This window comes from Staurois parvus, unplaced genomic scaffold (assembly GCF_062004578.1).
Source record: "Staurois parvus isolate SC_StPar_1 unplaced genomic scaffold, SC_StPar_1.0 ptg000615l, whole genome shotgun sequence".
Classification (NCBI taxonomy): domain Eukaryota; kingdom Metazoa; phylum Chordata; class Amphibia; order Anura; family Ranidae; genus Staurois; species Staurois parvus.
In genome coordinates, this window is record NW_028318411.1 from 703,248 (window position 1) to 718,432 (window position 15,185).

Genomic DNA, 15,185 nt, shown 5'->3' on the forward strand with positions numbered 1-15,185 from the left:
TGATGAAGACCTGGGTGGGGGTGTTAATAATGGAGACCTGGGTGGAAGTGTTGATAATGGAGGCTGGTGTGGAGGTGTTTATAATGGAGGTGGGTGTGACGGTGCTTATTAAAGGCTGATTTTTTTTATGATACAGGTTAGTGTGAACATGTTTATGAAGGAGACTGGCATAGAGGTTGTTACAATTAAGGTCGGCAGGGAGGTGTTTATAATTAGAGATGAGCGAATTATTCAAAAATTCGGTTCGGCTGATTCGCTGAATTCGCCGATTAAATTTGCTTTGTGCCGAATATATTCGCTGCGAATTTAACTTATAAAAAGGGTGTTTCTAGGCTTCAGAGAGCCTTTATATTAGTGCAGAACACTGTACCTTTAATTTAAATGCCCTTGGAGTCTGCTGGGGAAGAGAAATAATACTGTCAGTCAGTATGACATGCAGATGAGTGCCGTCGATCTTAGAATCACCGCACACTTCACTCATTTGGGCAGTCACGGGGCCAAAACCAGAGTGTGGAGCCACAGTGTGGCGGTGGAGGCAGCAGCAATGGGAGGCCATACAGCACCCTATGACAAAATGGAACCCACCAGCAGTGTGAGGAGACCTGAAAGTGGCACATGGCAGAGTGTGGCGATGGAGACAGCAGCAATGGGAGGCCGTACAGGGACCCATGACACACTCTGGACCTGGCAGCAGCATGAGGAGGCGGTACAGGGGCCCATGACAGATTACGGGTCTGGCAGCAGCATGAGGAGTCGGTACGGGGGCCCATGGCAGATTACGGGCCTGGCAGCAGCATGAGGAGGTGGTACAGGGGCCCATGGCAGAGTGGCGGAGCGTAAGCAGCTAAAATTGAAGGCCATACAGAGGCCTATGTTAAAAAGTCCCCCCAGCAGCAGCGTGGGGAGACGACTATCAAGAGTCCAATGGCAGAGTGGCGGAGCAGAAGCAGCTTCAATTGAAGGCCATACACAGGCCTAGGTTAAAAAGCAGAAGCCGTCAGCAGCGTGAGCAGACGACAGAGACACATGGCGCAGGGTGGCGGTGGATGCAGCAGTATTCGGAAGCCAAACACAGGCCTCGGTTAAAAAGCGGAAGCCGTCAGCAGCGTGAGCAGACGACAGAGGCACATGGCGCAGGGTGGCGGTGGAGGCAGCAGCAATGGAAGGCCATACAGCACCCTATCACAAAATGGAACCCACCAACAGTGTAAGGAGACCTGAAAGTGGCACATGGCTCAGGGTGGCGGTGGAGGCAGCAGTATTCGGAAGACATACACAGGACTAGTTTAAAAAGCGGAAGCCGTCAGCAGCGTGAGCAGACGACAGAGGCACATGGCGCAGGGTGGCAGTGGAGGCAGCAGTATTCGGAAGCCATACACAGGCCTAGGTTAAAAAGCGGAAGCCGTCAGCAGCGTGAGCAGACGACAGAGGCACATGGCGCAGGGTGGCGGTGGAGGCAGCAGCAATGGAAGGCCATACAGCACCCTATCACAAAATGGAACCCACCAACAGTGTAAGGAGACCTGAAAGTGGCACATGGCGCAGGGTGGCGGTGGAGGCAGCAGTATTCGGAAGACATACACAGGACTAGTTTAAAAAGCGGAAGCCGTCAGCAGCGTGAGAAGACGACAGAGGCACATGGCGCAGGGTGGCGGTGGAGGCAGCAGTATTCGGAAGCCATACACAGGCCTAGGTTAAAAAGCGGAAGCCGTCAGCAGCGTGAGCAGACGATAGAGGCACATGGCGCAGGGTGGCGGTGGAGGCAGCAGTATTCGGAAGCCAAACACAGGCCTAGGTTTAAAACTGGAACCCAGCAGCATGAGCAGACGACAAAGACGCACATGGCAGAGGATGGATCTGGCAGCAGTATGAGAAGGCGGTACAGGGGCCCGTGGCACAGTGTGGTGATGGGGGCTACAGCAACTGGATGCCAGAAAGTGGCCGATAGGGCTATATACTGCATGACTACATAGGTGGTTTTTACAGTACTTTATTTTGGCCTCCCTCTCAGCAGGTGTGAAAAAGGCCACCATTTTTGAACGGTAGCGAGGGTCCAACAAGGTGGACAGCCAAAAGTCATCCCTCTGTCTGATGGTTATTATTCGGCTGTCGCTACGCAAGCAACCGAGCATGCTATGGGCCATTTGTGCCAAGGAATGCGAGGGACTCCCTGCCTCCATCTCCACAGCATACTGCCACGGTGCGTCTGGGTCCTCTGTCTCCTCCTCCTCCTCTACCAGATGCTCCTGCTCCTCCACTCCTGTCCGCTGAGTGGAAAAACCACCCATTTCACTCAATAATTCCTGAGCACCAATGTCCTCCTCTACCTCCTCCTCTTCTTCCTGTCCTGCCCCCACAGGGGTCATGTGGCGTTGAGATCTGTGCGCCTCGTCTACCGCACCCTGACCAGCCATTGTTAACAGCATTTGTTCCAGGACGTGCAACAGAGGAATGACGTCGTTCATCCCATAGTCCTGCCGACTCACGAATAGCGTGGCCTCCTCAAAGGGCCTGAGCAAGCGGCAGGTGTCACGCATGAGCTGCCAATGGCTGACATCTAAGTTACACAGGGGAGTACCTTTATCCGCTTGTAACATCAGGAAATCGGTGATGGCCTTTCGCTGTTCGTAAAGGCGGTCTAACATATGTAGGGTTGAATTCCACCTTGTTGCAACGTCGCAGATCAGGCGATGCTGTGGAATTCCGTTCTGCCGCTGCAGCTCAAGGAGGGTGTGCTTTGCGGTGTAGGAATGGCTGAAATGCATGCAAAGTTTACGTGACATTTTAAGGATGTCTTGCAGTGGGATGGTGGATTTTAGGAACCGCTTGACAACCAGATTGAACACGTGAGCCATGCATGGCGCATGGCACAACCTTCCTTGACGCAGAGCAGACACCATGTTCTTTCCGTTGTCGGTCAACATGGTTCCGATTTTCAGTTTGCGCAGGAGACAGCCATCTGTCGATTTCTCTGTTCATTACACTCAGAAGTTCCTCCCCTGTGTGACTACGTTCGCCAAGGCATACCAGGTGCAGCACAGCGTGACACCGTTGCGCCCTGCACATGTGATATGCCGGTCGGGTAATGGGACTTGGCACGGGGGTGGCGGCTGAGGACATGGCGGAAGAAGAGGTGGTAGAGGCGGACATCTTTGCTGGACCAAGGACGTGCAAACGTGGAGGCAAAAGTGTCGTGACCTGTCCAAGTTGCTGGTGCGGCTGTGCCGGCACCACGTTCACCCAGTGGGCCGTAAATGACATGTACTGTCCCTGACCGTAGTTACAGCTCCACACGTCGGCGCTGCCGTGCACTTTGGCAGAGACCGACATGCTCAAAGACTGGCCCACCATCTCTTCTACATGTGAATGCAGGGCTGGCACTGCCTTTTTGGTGAAGAAATGCCGGCTTGGCACTCTCCATCGCGGCTCGGCACAAGCCATCATTTCTCGGAAAGGTGCTGAGTCCACCACTTGGAAAGGGAGGGACTGCAGCACCAGCAACTTGGACAGGAGGACGTTCAGCTTTTGCACCGTCGGGTGCGTGCTCGCAAACTGTTGTCTCTTGGAAACGGATTCCAAGAAAGACTGCTGACGGAATCCGTGAAGAGGAGTAGCAGGAGAAGGAGCATCTGAACGAGCGGAAGATGCCAACGAGCGACAACTCCCCTCAGCAGAGGTGTTGGAGCCTTGATTGGCTGATAGAGGGCGATTGACGTCGGGTGATGGAGCAAGTAACGGAGCGGGTGATGGAGCGGGGGCTGGGGCAGGCAGAACCGACATACGGCTACGTTTACTTCCTCGGGCGGCGTGACGAAAAATTGCCACACCGCCGAGTAGGAAACTTTGCCCCCGCTACTCCTCACTGGCTGACTGCTACTTCCTCCGTGCACACCGGCACCACTACTGGCCGTGGTGGTAGGCTGCAGTGGAGTTGGTGCTCTACTCCGTGGCCGTTTGGCTCCACTGACACTGCTGCGACCCTGCTGCCTCCTGGGCAACCCACCGACTGTTTTGCTCGCTGGCAAGCTGGCACCCTCTTCTCCTGATGATGCGGAAGCAATAGCCTGATGACGACGAGGCTGCCAAGTGCGATCAGCCTAATCATCATCAATTAGGGTCTCCGCCTCACTACTAGCCCCCTCGGCTGCGTGTGGGTCAGGAGACAGACCTGTCTCTAGACCGGCTACCGAGCCACTCTCCTCGCCAGTACTTCTTCGCCTGGCTGCTGAAGAGGCGGATGTCTACCCCCCGTTCCTGACCGCCCTCTGTTAGCTCTTCCTCACTGTACAGTGGGGCTTAGCCCACAGCATGCGATACTTCGCTTGGTGAGGGAACAGCAAAGGACAGGGGCAGGTTGAGGACACGTGATTTCAGTGGGCTTGCTCCCGGGCCATGCCAACTAACGGTTGTGTCTGACGTACCCACCGACCATTGGCTGTAGGTGTTAGAGGTGACCTGGGAAGAGGAAGACGACCGAGTCAACCAATCGATGACGGCAGGGTTGTCAGTGGAGACACGACCGCTGGATGACACCGGGAGCACTGGCCTCTGGCTGCGACTAGTGCTGTCTCGACCCCTTCCTCTGCTGCCACGTCTGCTCGCTCCTGAAACATTGCCTCCTCTGCCACTCCTCTGCGTGTTGTCTGACATACTCTTTAATTCAATAAGCACCCCAAAAATAAAACCGGATTTAACTCTTTGAACGTACAATAGTGGTTGTGAAGCAGAAAGTCAGTTTATTTAGCACAATCGGTCAATTGTAGCTTGCCGTTGGCTGGAAACTGTACGTTTAGGTCACTGGAATGCACTAATCACCCAAAAAATATTACCGCCACCCGGCGTGTAAATGGATCTAACTCTTTGAACGTACAATAGTGGTTGTGAAGCAGAAAGTCAGTTTATTTAGCACAATCGGTCAATTGCAGCTTGCTGTTGGCTGGAAACTGTACGTTTATGTCACTGGAATGCACTAATCACCCAAAAAATATTACCGCCACCCGGCGTGTAAATGGATCTAACTCTTTGAACGTACAATAGTGGTTGTGAAGCAGAAAGTCAGTTTATTGTACACAATCGGTCAATTGCAGCTTGCCGTTGGCTGGAAACTGTACGTTTAGGTCACTGGAATGCACTAATCACCCAAAAAATATTACCGCCACCCGGCGTGTAAATGGATTTAACTCTTTGAACGTACAATAGTGGTTGTGAAGCAGAAAGTCAGTTTATTTAGCACAATCGGTCAATTGCAGCTTGCCGTTGGCTGTAAACTGTACGTTTATGTCACTGGAATGCACTAATCACCCAAAAAATATTACCGCCAGCCGGTGTGTAAATGGATTTAACTCTTTGAACGTACAATAGTGGTTGTGAAGCAGAAAGTCAGTTTATTGTACACAATCGGTCAATTGCAGCTTGCCGTTGGCTGGAAACTGTACGTTTGTGTCACTGGAATGCACTAATCACCCAAAAAATATTACCGCCAGCCGGCGTGTAAATGGATTTAACTCTTTGAACGTACAATAGTGGTTGTGAAGCAGAAAGTCAGTTTATTTTGCACAATCGGCAAACTGCAGCACCAACTGTGCACGACAGCCACCAAAAAAAAAAAGGGTGTATGTCACTTTAAATTTTCAATTCTTTGATAGCTGTGGCCCTGTGTAACGATTCTGTGTCCCTGAGTAACGATTCTGTGTCCCTGAGTAACGATTTTGTGTCCCCGAGTAACGATTCTGTGTCCCCGAGTAACGATTCTGTGTCCCCGAGTAACGGTTCTGTGTCCCTAAGTAACGATTCTGTGTCCCTGAGTAACGATTCTGTGTCCCTGAGTAACGATTCTGTGTCCCTGAGTAACAATTCTGTGTCCCTGAGTAACGATTCTGTGTCCCTGAGTAACGATTCTGTGTCCCTGAGTAACGATTCTGTGGCCCTAAAGTCTCTGTGGCCCTAACTCTGTCCCTTAATACAGACAGGTCTGTCTCTCTTGAATGACCGGAGGCTAATGGAGAATTCTAAGATGGCCGCGATTTATAGCTCCACCATTACACAGTGCTGGCTGGCTGCTGATTGGCTAATGCGATCACATGTCATGATTCATGACTCATGAATGCATTATGGGTCAGCGCGCCTTGTCTGCGCGCCTTCCCAGAGATCCCTGCCCCATCTTCTCTGTCCATTTTCTCCTGTCGCCACACATGTCGCCGCCATTTTTGGGAAAATTAGATTCGTGCATCCGAAGTTTGCTAATCTTCGGATTCGTCGCGAATCTAATTTTTCCAAATCTTCGGAATGAATTCCACTTCGTCATGTTCGATTCGCTCATCTCTATTTATAATGCATGCCGATGTAGGGGTGTTATTATTATTATTATACAGGACTTATTTAGCGCCGACAGTTTGCTCAGCACTTTACATTATGGAGGTAGACAGAACAGTAACAATACAGTTCATTACAAGAGGGATTAGAGGGCCCTGCTTCTTGGAGCTTAAAATCTAGGAGGGAGGGGATAGTGGTACAAAAGGTAATTAGCTGTGGGGGATGGAGTGATTGGAAGAGTAGAGGATTCCAGTATTAGCTGGGGTCGGGGTAAGCTTCCCTGAAGAGATGGGTTTTCAGAGTGTGCCTAAAAGTGAGCAGAGAAGGCGATAGTCTGATAGATTGGGGTAGGGATTTCCAGAGGATGGGAGAAGCCCTGGAGAAATCCTGGAGAGGAGCATGGGAGGAGGAGACAAGGGAGCTAGAGAGTAGGAGGTCTTACGAGGAGCGGAGAGTCCAGTTTAGGTGGTATTTAGAGACAAGATCGGTGATGTAATTTGGGTGCTAATAATAGGAGCTTTTTTAGAGGTGTTTATGATGGAAGTCAGATTGGAGATGTTCATAATAGAGGTTGTTTGTGAAGATCGCTGTGTTGATGTTTATGATAATGGCAGATACAAGGAGAAGTTTATGTTAAAGGCTGGTGTGGAAGTGCTTGAAATAGGGCTGGTGGGGACATGTTTATGATGGGACCAATGTGCAGGTGTTTATGATCAAAATCGGTGAAAATCTTGAGAGAAACAGTCCACCACCTCTGACAGAAGTGAAAACTCTTCATAAAATATGTTCAGAGGTCCACCACTCAACAGAAACGTTGGTAGCCATTACAACAGCAAGAATGCCCATGTGTCATATTCACAAACAACCAATGTGAATGAGATGCTGACGATTGTTGCGTCAACATCCGCCTTGTGGTAGAACCAGGGCTACGTGAAATAAAGCTCCCCAGGAGCCAAACAAATCTCCAATAGTGTAGTATTTATTAAAAGTAGATATACAAATTCCAAGCAAGAAAAACAATGTATATAGCTTACACTCCCATGGGGAGGAGTGTCTAGTGCTGACGCCATGCCGCTGCGCAATCCCAGGTCGGCAGCGGCTATATATGTAAGCTATATACATTGTTTTTCTTGCTTGGAATATTTATACTCTATCTGCTTTTAAGAAATAATACTACACTATTGGAGATTTGTTTGGCTCCTGGGGAGCTTTATTTATTGTAGCCCTGGTTCTACCACAAGGAGGATGTTGACGCATAAATTGTCAGCATCTCATTTTCATTGGCTGTTTGTGGATATGGAAGTTCTTGCTGTTGTAATGGCAGCCAATGTTTCTAGTGAATTTGAAATTCACAAAGAGACGGTGGTGGACCTCTGAACACATTTTATGAAGAATTTTCACTTCTGTCAAAGGTGGTGGACTGTTTCTCTCAAGATATTTACCGGTTTTGATTCTTTATGGATCATACTGGGCACATTTTGATATAATAGATCATTGTTTACACATTTTTTTGTTTGTTATACTACCTATTTGTGTTAGCTGCCACATTGTTAAAGACATAGCGTGGATATTTTTTCTCTGTTTTCATCAGGGGTTCATGATGGAGACTGGTGTAAAGGTTTTTAGAATGGAGACCAGTATGGCTGTGTTTATGACTGAAGTTAGGGTGGAGATGTTTTTGATGGAGACCAATATGCAGATTTTAGTGATGAAGGCAGGTCAATGCAGAGTTATCTGTAATGCAGGTATAGAATGTAGTTGTTGGTTATATTTTCAGGAAAGAATGCAATTTCAATGTTTCAGTTATACAATTAGAGTTACTACTTGATAAGCACAACACAAGCAAAAGAAGAACAGATTGCTATTCCCACTAGTAGTCCATGACCAATGGCCAGCAGGTTTTAAGCACTGTACATCAGTGATTAAGAAGTTTTTGAATGGACATTAAAAAAACCTGGATTATGTTGTTCTGTTGTTTGTGCTGAGATGATGGTAAGGGACACGGATGGCTCATATCTAGGTGGCAGATATGGACAGGTGTAGAAGGCTGATATGTATGGGTCTGTCCCCAGTTTAGAGATGTAAGAATGATGACAACGTAGCTACAGGCCAAGGAGTCAGTCATTCCCCCTGTGTTTATAAAGCTTTATTGGGGTGTCTCATCTATAAGAACACATGGAATTTATACGGCCTAAGCTGACCATACACACCATGGCTCAGCAGGGACCAGCTGAATTTTGATCCATTCATTCCTGTATCAGCTTGACAGAAGTTGATCTGACAACTGACTTTTGTAGAATGTTGGAAAATGTTAATTTGATCAGTGCCTGCAGCGCTGATTGGTGTATTCTAACAGTGGAGGAATCCCCCTGTGCTATTCTGACAGCAAGGATTCCTCCACTGTCAGGCTACGCCAATCAGCACTGTAGCAACTTGTGTGGATGAGGTAATCAGTTCATTTTTTTGTTATTGATCAGTCCTGTGGCTGATTAAAAAAGAACAAATAATCTATTGCCAGCCATATGAAAGCCGTCGGTGTCAGCGCTTATAATCTTTAATTAAGAATCTGTAAAAGAATGAATGAAGCTCTGTGCTCTGCCTTACCCCTTTGAATCGCTTCTGGAAACTTGACCAATACTCTGTTTTCTCTCCTCATTTGGACTTACATCGGGAGAAGATGGGGAATTTTTAAAGTCTTTCCTACAAAAAAGCACATCTCGAATTAGCTGAAATAGTGCAACTGGAACTAAGCGCATGACATCTCAGCATAACAAGAAATTTTAATAACCATTCGGAATTATTTTTCATCTGTAACATCTTCTCTACTGTACACTCACCAGCCTCTTTATTAGCTACACCTGTTCAATTGGTTTGTAACACAAATTGCTAATCAGCCAACCACATGGCAGCAACTCAATGCATTTAGACATCTAGATGTGGTGAAGACAACTTGCTGAAGTTCAAACCGAGTATCAGAGTTGGGAAGAAAGGGGATTTAAGTGCCTTTAAACATGGTATGGTTGTTGGTGCCCGATGGGCTGATCTGAGTATTTCAAAAACTGTTGATCTACTGGGATTTACATGCATAAACATCTCTCGGATTTACAGAAAATGGTCCAAAAAAGGGAAAATATCCAGTAAGCAGCAGTTGTGTGGACGAAAATGCCTTGTTGATGTAAGAGGTTTATTGAACATGACAATGAGTTCACTGTACTCCAATGGCCTCCACAGTCACCAGATCTCAGTCCAATCGAGCACCTTTGGCATGTGGCGGAATGGGAGATTCGCATCATGGATGTGCAGCCGCAAAATCTGCTATCATGTCAATATGAACCGAAATTTCTGAGGAATATTTCCAACACCTTGTTGAATCAATGCCATAAAGAATTAAGGCAGTTCTGAAGGCAAAAGAGGGTCCAACCCGATACTAGCAAGTTGTACTGTACCTATTAAAGTGGTTGGTGAGTTTAGATATCAGGCCCGAGCTACAATCTGGTGATATCTAGGAGGCTTGGCATGTCTAAGAAGACAAGTGAGCTTCCATGGTCTGCTAAACTGCAAATGGCTATACAGTTCACATTGTTTAGAGGACCTCTTGGTCAAACAATGTACTCAAGTTTTAAAGTAACTGCATCAGTAAGAATCAGCAGTAGTTTGACCTTATGGCATAGTTCACCTATGGCAGTTATGGTACTGTCCTTCCATCCTGGTTTGCAAAAAGAGATATTTTACTCATGAAAACTGAAGTAGAACCCAAGCTGAAAGGACTATGTCTACTAACTTCCAAAATAACTGGATTGTACCACAAGTGAAGAAGTATTTCACTATGAGATAACACTAAAGCTGTTCTACATCAGAGAAAAAGACTGGCAAGATAAAAAAAAACTATTTTCCGGCAATCTCTTTTAAATGCCCAAATCCTGCCAGACCTTTTACCACTGACATTTACTGGCTTTCCACAGACCAGGCATCTGGACAAAAGAATACTCCAGAATCCACAAATCACTGTATTGTGAGAAATGATGGCAGACAGACCTGTAGTTGATGAGGTTGCTGTAGATGAGAGGGAAAAACAACATACACAGCAAAAGCTGGATGAAGCCATTGTCCACTGAAAGTTCCCCCCACCAGGTCTTTGTGAGGAATGTCTGTGGAAATACAATAGACATGTTATGATTATACACTGCTCAAAAAAATTAAAAGAACACTTTTTAATCAGAGTCTAGCATCAAGTCAATGAAACTCCTGGGATATTGATCTGGTCAGTTAAGTAACAGAGGGTGTTGTTAATCAGTTTCAGCTGCTATGGCATTAATTAAATTAATAACAGGTGCACTAGATGGGCAACAATAAGATGACCCCCAAAACAGGAATGGTTTTACAGGTGGAGGCCACTGACATTTTGTTCCCTAGTCTTTTTTGTATTCTTTTCTGACTGATTTTCACTAGTTTTGCATTTGGCTAGGTTCAGTGTCACTGCTGGTAGCATGAGGCGATACCTGGACCCTACAGAGATTGCACAGGCAGTTCAACTCCTCCAGGATGGCACATCAATACGTGCCATTGCCAGAAGGTTTGTGTCTCCCAGCACAGTCTCAAGAGCATGGAGGAGATTCCAGAAGACAGGCAGTAACTCTAGGAGAGCTGGACAGGACCGTAGAAGGTCCTTAACCCATCAGCAGGACCAGTATCTGCTCCTTTGTGCAAGGAGGAACAGGATGAGCACTGCCAGAGCCCTACAAAATGACCTCCAGCAGGCCACTGGTGTGAATGTCTCTGACCAAACAATCAGAAACAGACTTCATGACAGTGGCCTGAGGGCCTGACCTCCTCTAGGGGGCACTGTGCTCACTGCTTGGCACCATAGAGCTCGATTGGTGTTTGCCATTGAACACCAGAATTGGCAGGTCCACCACTGGTGCCCTGTGCTTTTCACAGATGAGTGCAGGTTCACCCTGAGCACATGTGACAGACGTGGAAGGCTCTGGAGAAGCCGTGGAGAACATTATGCTGCCTGTAACATCATTCAGCATGCCTGTTTTGGTGGTGGATTAATGATAGACTGGGGAGGCATATCCATGGAGGGAGGCACTGACCTCTACAAGCTAGACAATGGCTCCCTGACCGCTATTAGGTATCAGGATGAAATCCTTGGACCCATTGTCAGACCTTACGCTGGTGCAGTGGGCCCTGGGTTCTTCCTGGTGAAGTGGGTCCTGGATTCTTTCTGGTGCACGACAATGCCCGGCCTCATGTGGTGAGAGTATGCAGGAAGTTCCTGGAGGATGAAGAAATTGATACCATTAAATGGCCTCCACGCTTGCCTGACCTAAATCCAATAGAACACCTCTGGGATATCATGCTTCAGTGCATCTGACGACACCAGGCTGCACCTCAGACTATACAATCCAGGAGCTCAATGAAGCCCTGGTCCAGATCTGGGAGGAAATACCCCAGGACACCATCCGTCATCTCATTAGGAGCATGCCCCGGTGTTATCAGGCATGCATACAAGCATGTGGGAGCCATACAAACTACTGAGGACCATTCTGAGTTGCTGCAATGACATTTCAGCAAAATGGACTCGCCTGCTGCTTCATTTCTTCACTTTGATTTTCGAGCTGTCTTTGAATTCAGTCCTTTGTAGTTTGATCATTTTCATTTCCATCAAACGATGGGGCATCCTGATGTTCCTAACACATTAAGCAGTCCATATCAGTATAGAGATCCAGCATGATATTTTTCCCCATTGAGATCTGATTTGTTTTCAAAGTGTTCCTTTAATTCCTTTGAGCAGTGTATAATCTAATGTGCAGGATGTAGACAGGTGCACACCAGAAAGTTTTGTTTCATTTCGGATGCATTCATTCATTGAAGAATTTATTTTCGTTATATTTGTTATGTTGTCTCAATTTGTTTTCAGAATTCGGTCAGTATCTTCGGCATTCGTTTTGTAAATTCGTTGGTCTGGGTGGATTTGAACAAAATAGCAGTTTTTCCAGAAGATTGCTGTGTATATGATATATTATCAAATCTAACTGATTCAATAGTTTCAGACGCTTGTCAAACCCACCAGACATCAAGGTATTATTGAATACACAGTCCTCAGAAATCAAAGGTGAACAGCAGAGGAGAAGCTGCAAAGCATACATGGAATTAAGGAAGTTGGTGAAAGAAATGGCAAGCAGACAGGCATCACTAGTAACATGAAAGGGCATTGTTCAAGTGAGTTCATATTGGATTGTCATTGTTACTGTATTGTTATTGCAATGCTAATATTTTAAATGAAAGTGTATGCTGTGACTGTAGAATGTCCTTAAAGTGGTTGTAAAGGTCCTTTTTATATTAAAATAACAAACATGTCATACTTACCTGCTCTGTGCAATGGTTTTGCACAGAGCAGCCTCCTCTTCATGGGTTTACCACCAGCACTCCTGGCACCTCCAACCCGCCAACTGCCCGCATAGCAAGTTGCTTGGGGGCACTCATGCGTGCTCACTCCTGAGCTTAGTCCATAAGACACACAGAGCACAACTCGGCCCAACCCCCCACTCCCTTCTCACCGGCTGTGATTGACAGCAGTAGCGACCAATGACTGGGCCAATAGGATGGAGAAAGCTGAGAGAGTCTCTGCTCTCATGCACATTACTGGATCGAGATCAGGCTCAGGTAAGTATTTGGGGGGCTGGTGGGGGGAGCTGCATAATGAAGGATGCATTAGGCAAAAAAACCTTCAGACTTTTGAACCCTTTAAAAAGACTGTCATCCACTATCACATGAAAATGGGAAAATCATATATGGTATAAAGGAGGCTTTAGGGGTTAGTACAAAACAAGTGCAAATTATTAAAATTTTTAGAATGTCTCATCAAGTGATGGCACCTATATTGTCTTCCCCAGAGCACAAAAACTGCTAAGTAAGAAAACAAATTAGCAAGAACTGTAGGTGTCTGGAGGGGTATAGAAATGAATGCAGGTGACTGGAGGGGACTTTATGTGCCTGAAAGTGTCTGAAGATGACTGGAGGACACTGGACTTGTCTGATTGTGACTGGAGGGGACTGGAACTGACTGAAAGTTATTAAAGTAGACTGGAAATGACCGGGTGGGGCAGGAGTAGACTGGAAGTGACTTGAGGTGATTGGAGGTGACTGAAGAGACTGGATGAATCTAAAGTGGACAGAAGTAGACTGGAGGTGACATGAGGGGAGTGGAAGAGGGGAGGAAACAGGATGACACTGGAGAAGACCTGAGGTAACTGGAGATGACAGGAGCTGACTCAAAGAGAATGGAAGACTGCAGGGGACAGAGGGAGACTGAAAGAGACTAAAGGAGACTTGGTGAAACAGGAGGAAATTGGAGGAGACAGACTGGCAGAGAAAGGATAGGACCAGAGAAGACTGGAGGGAAGAATAGGAGACCGGAGGAGACAGGAAGAAACTGGAAAAGAAAGGAGATTGTGGAAGGGAACTGGAGGAGTGTGTAACCGACTGAAGGGGATAATGGATTGTAGAGGACCGGAAACAACAGGAAGAGCCCGGAGGTGACTGGAAGAAACTGGGGGGTCAGCAGGAGACTGGAGAGGACTGGAAAAGACTGGAAGGGTTTGGTGACGATTGCAGGAGACTGGAGGTGACTAGAAGAGACTAGAGGGGACAGCGTAGAATTGGGAAAGATTAGAAGAGACAGGAGGAAACTAGAGGAGACTAGGGTGACTATAGGACAATGGAGAAGGCAGCAGAGGAAAAAAGAGACTGAAAGAGACTATAGGAGAATGGAATAGATCGGTGGGGACTGGAGATTGGAGGTGTCTGGATGTTGAAGAATGTTTCTGGAGACGACTACAGGTGTTTGGAGTAGGTAACTCTAGGAGACTGGAGGATACTAGGAGTAGAAGTAGATTGAAGGAGACTTGAGAAGATGTAGGGTTAAGGAAAAAGCCTGAAGCATACTGGAGGAGACTGGGAGAGACTGGAGTGGTCAGAAGGAGACTGGAGAAGATTGAGAGTAACTGGAGAAGACTGCAAGAGACTAGGGGGGAAGACAGGAGAAGACTAGAAGGACTGGAAGTAACTGGGGGATATGGGAGGGGGCAGGATGAGAGGTAAACAGATTTGAAGAGACAGGAGGAGACCAGGGAAGAAAAAAGTAGAATGGAAGAGACTGGAGAAAGCTGGGTGTCACTGAAGGACACTGGAGATGACTGGAGAAGACTAAAGGGGGGACAAGGAGACTAGAGATGCGACTGGAGTTGATGGGAGGGGGCAGGATAAGAGTGGAGCAGACTGGAGGGGACAAGAGGAACCTGGGAGAGACTATAAGAGACTGAGTAGAACTGGAGGGGACTGAGGTTGACTGGAAAAGACTGAGGGTGACAGGAGCTCACTGGAAGAGACTAAAGTTGACTAGAAGAGACTAGGGGGAACAGGTTGAGACTGGAAGAGATTGGAAGGAGGAGACTGGGGTGATATGAGGACAATGGAAGGGACAGCAGGGGAAAAAAGGAATAATGTAAATAAAAAAGTGCAGCGCTAAAACAGTAAAAATCCAAACAATAGTAATAAAAGCTATAAGAACAACATGACATGAGGTATTTCCATAAGTACAAACAAACTCTGGTATAAGTGATACGATCGTCCAGATAAAGTGCAATTAAATATTTAGCTAAATTAAAGTGCCAAAGGTGGTAGTATGTATATCAGGGGACAGTGACAGTCCCCAATGATTATTAATGGATGAAAAACTTCTATATCCCGGTGTGAACCAGTAGTACTCCGGTGACATGCGACAAATGGAAAGATTGCCCACTCACCGGAAGTGCAATCTTAATGCGCATTTATCAAATAAGCCAGAAACGTAGGTCCCCTTTGAGGTA

At 46.9% G+C, this 15,185-nt stretch overlaps 1 protein-coding gene across 1 annotated transcript in view; it reads right to left on the reverse strand.

Moving 5' to 3' along the window:
- LOC149449522 (transient receptor potential cation channel subfamily M member 2-like) overlaps positions 1-15,185 on the reverse strand; it is a 372,880-nt gene that overhangs the window by 131,217 nt on the left and 226,478 nt on the right. Inside the window, exons 16-17 of the mRNA XM_089693136.1 lie at positions 10,348-10,460; positions 8,917-9,012 (exon numbers count right to left, since the gene is read on the reverse strand). Coding sequence (XP_089549262.1) covers positions 8,917-9,012; positions 10,348-10,460 — 209 coding nt within the window. The remainder of the gene's footprint in view (positions 1-8,916; positions 9,013-10,347; positions 10,461-15,185) is intronic.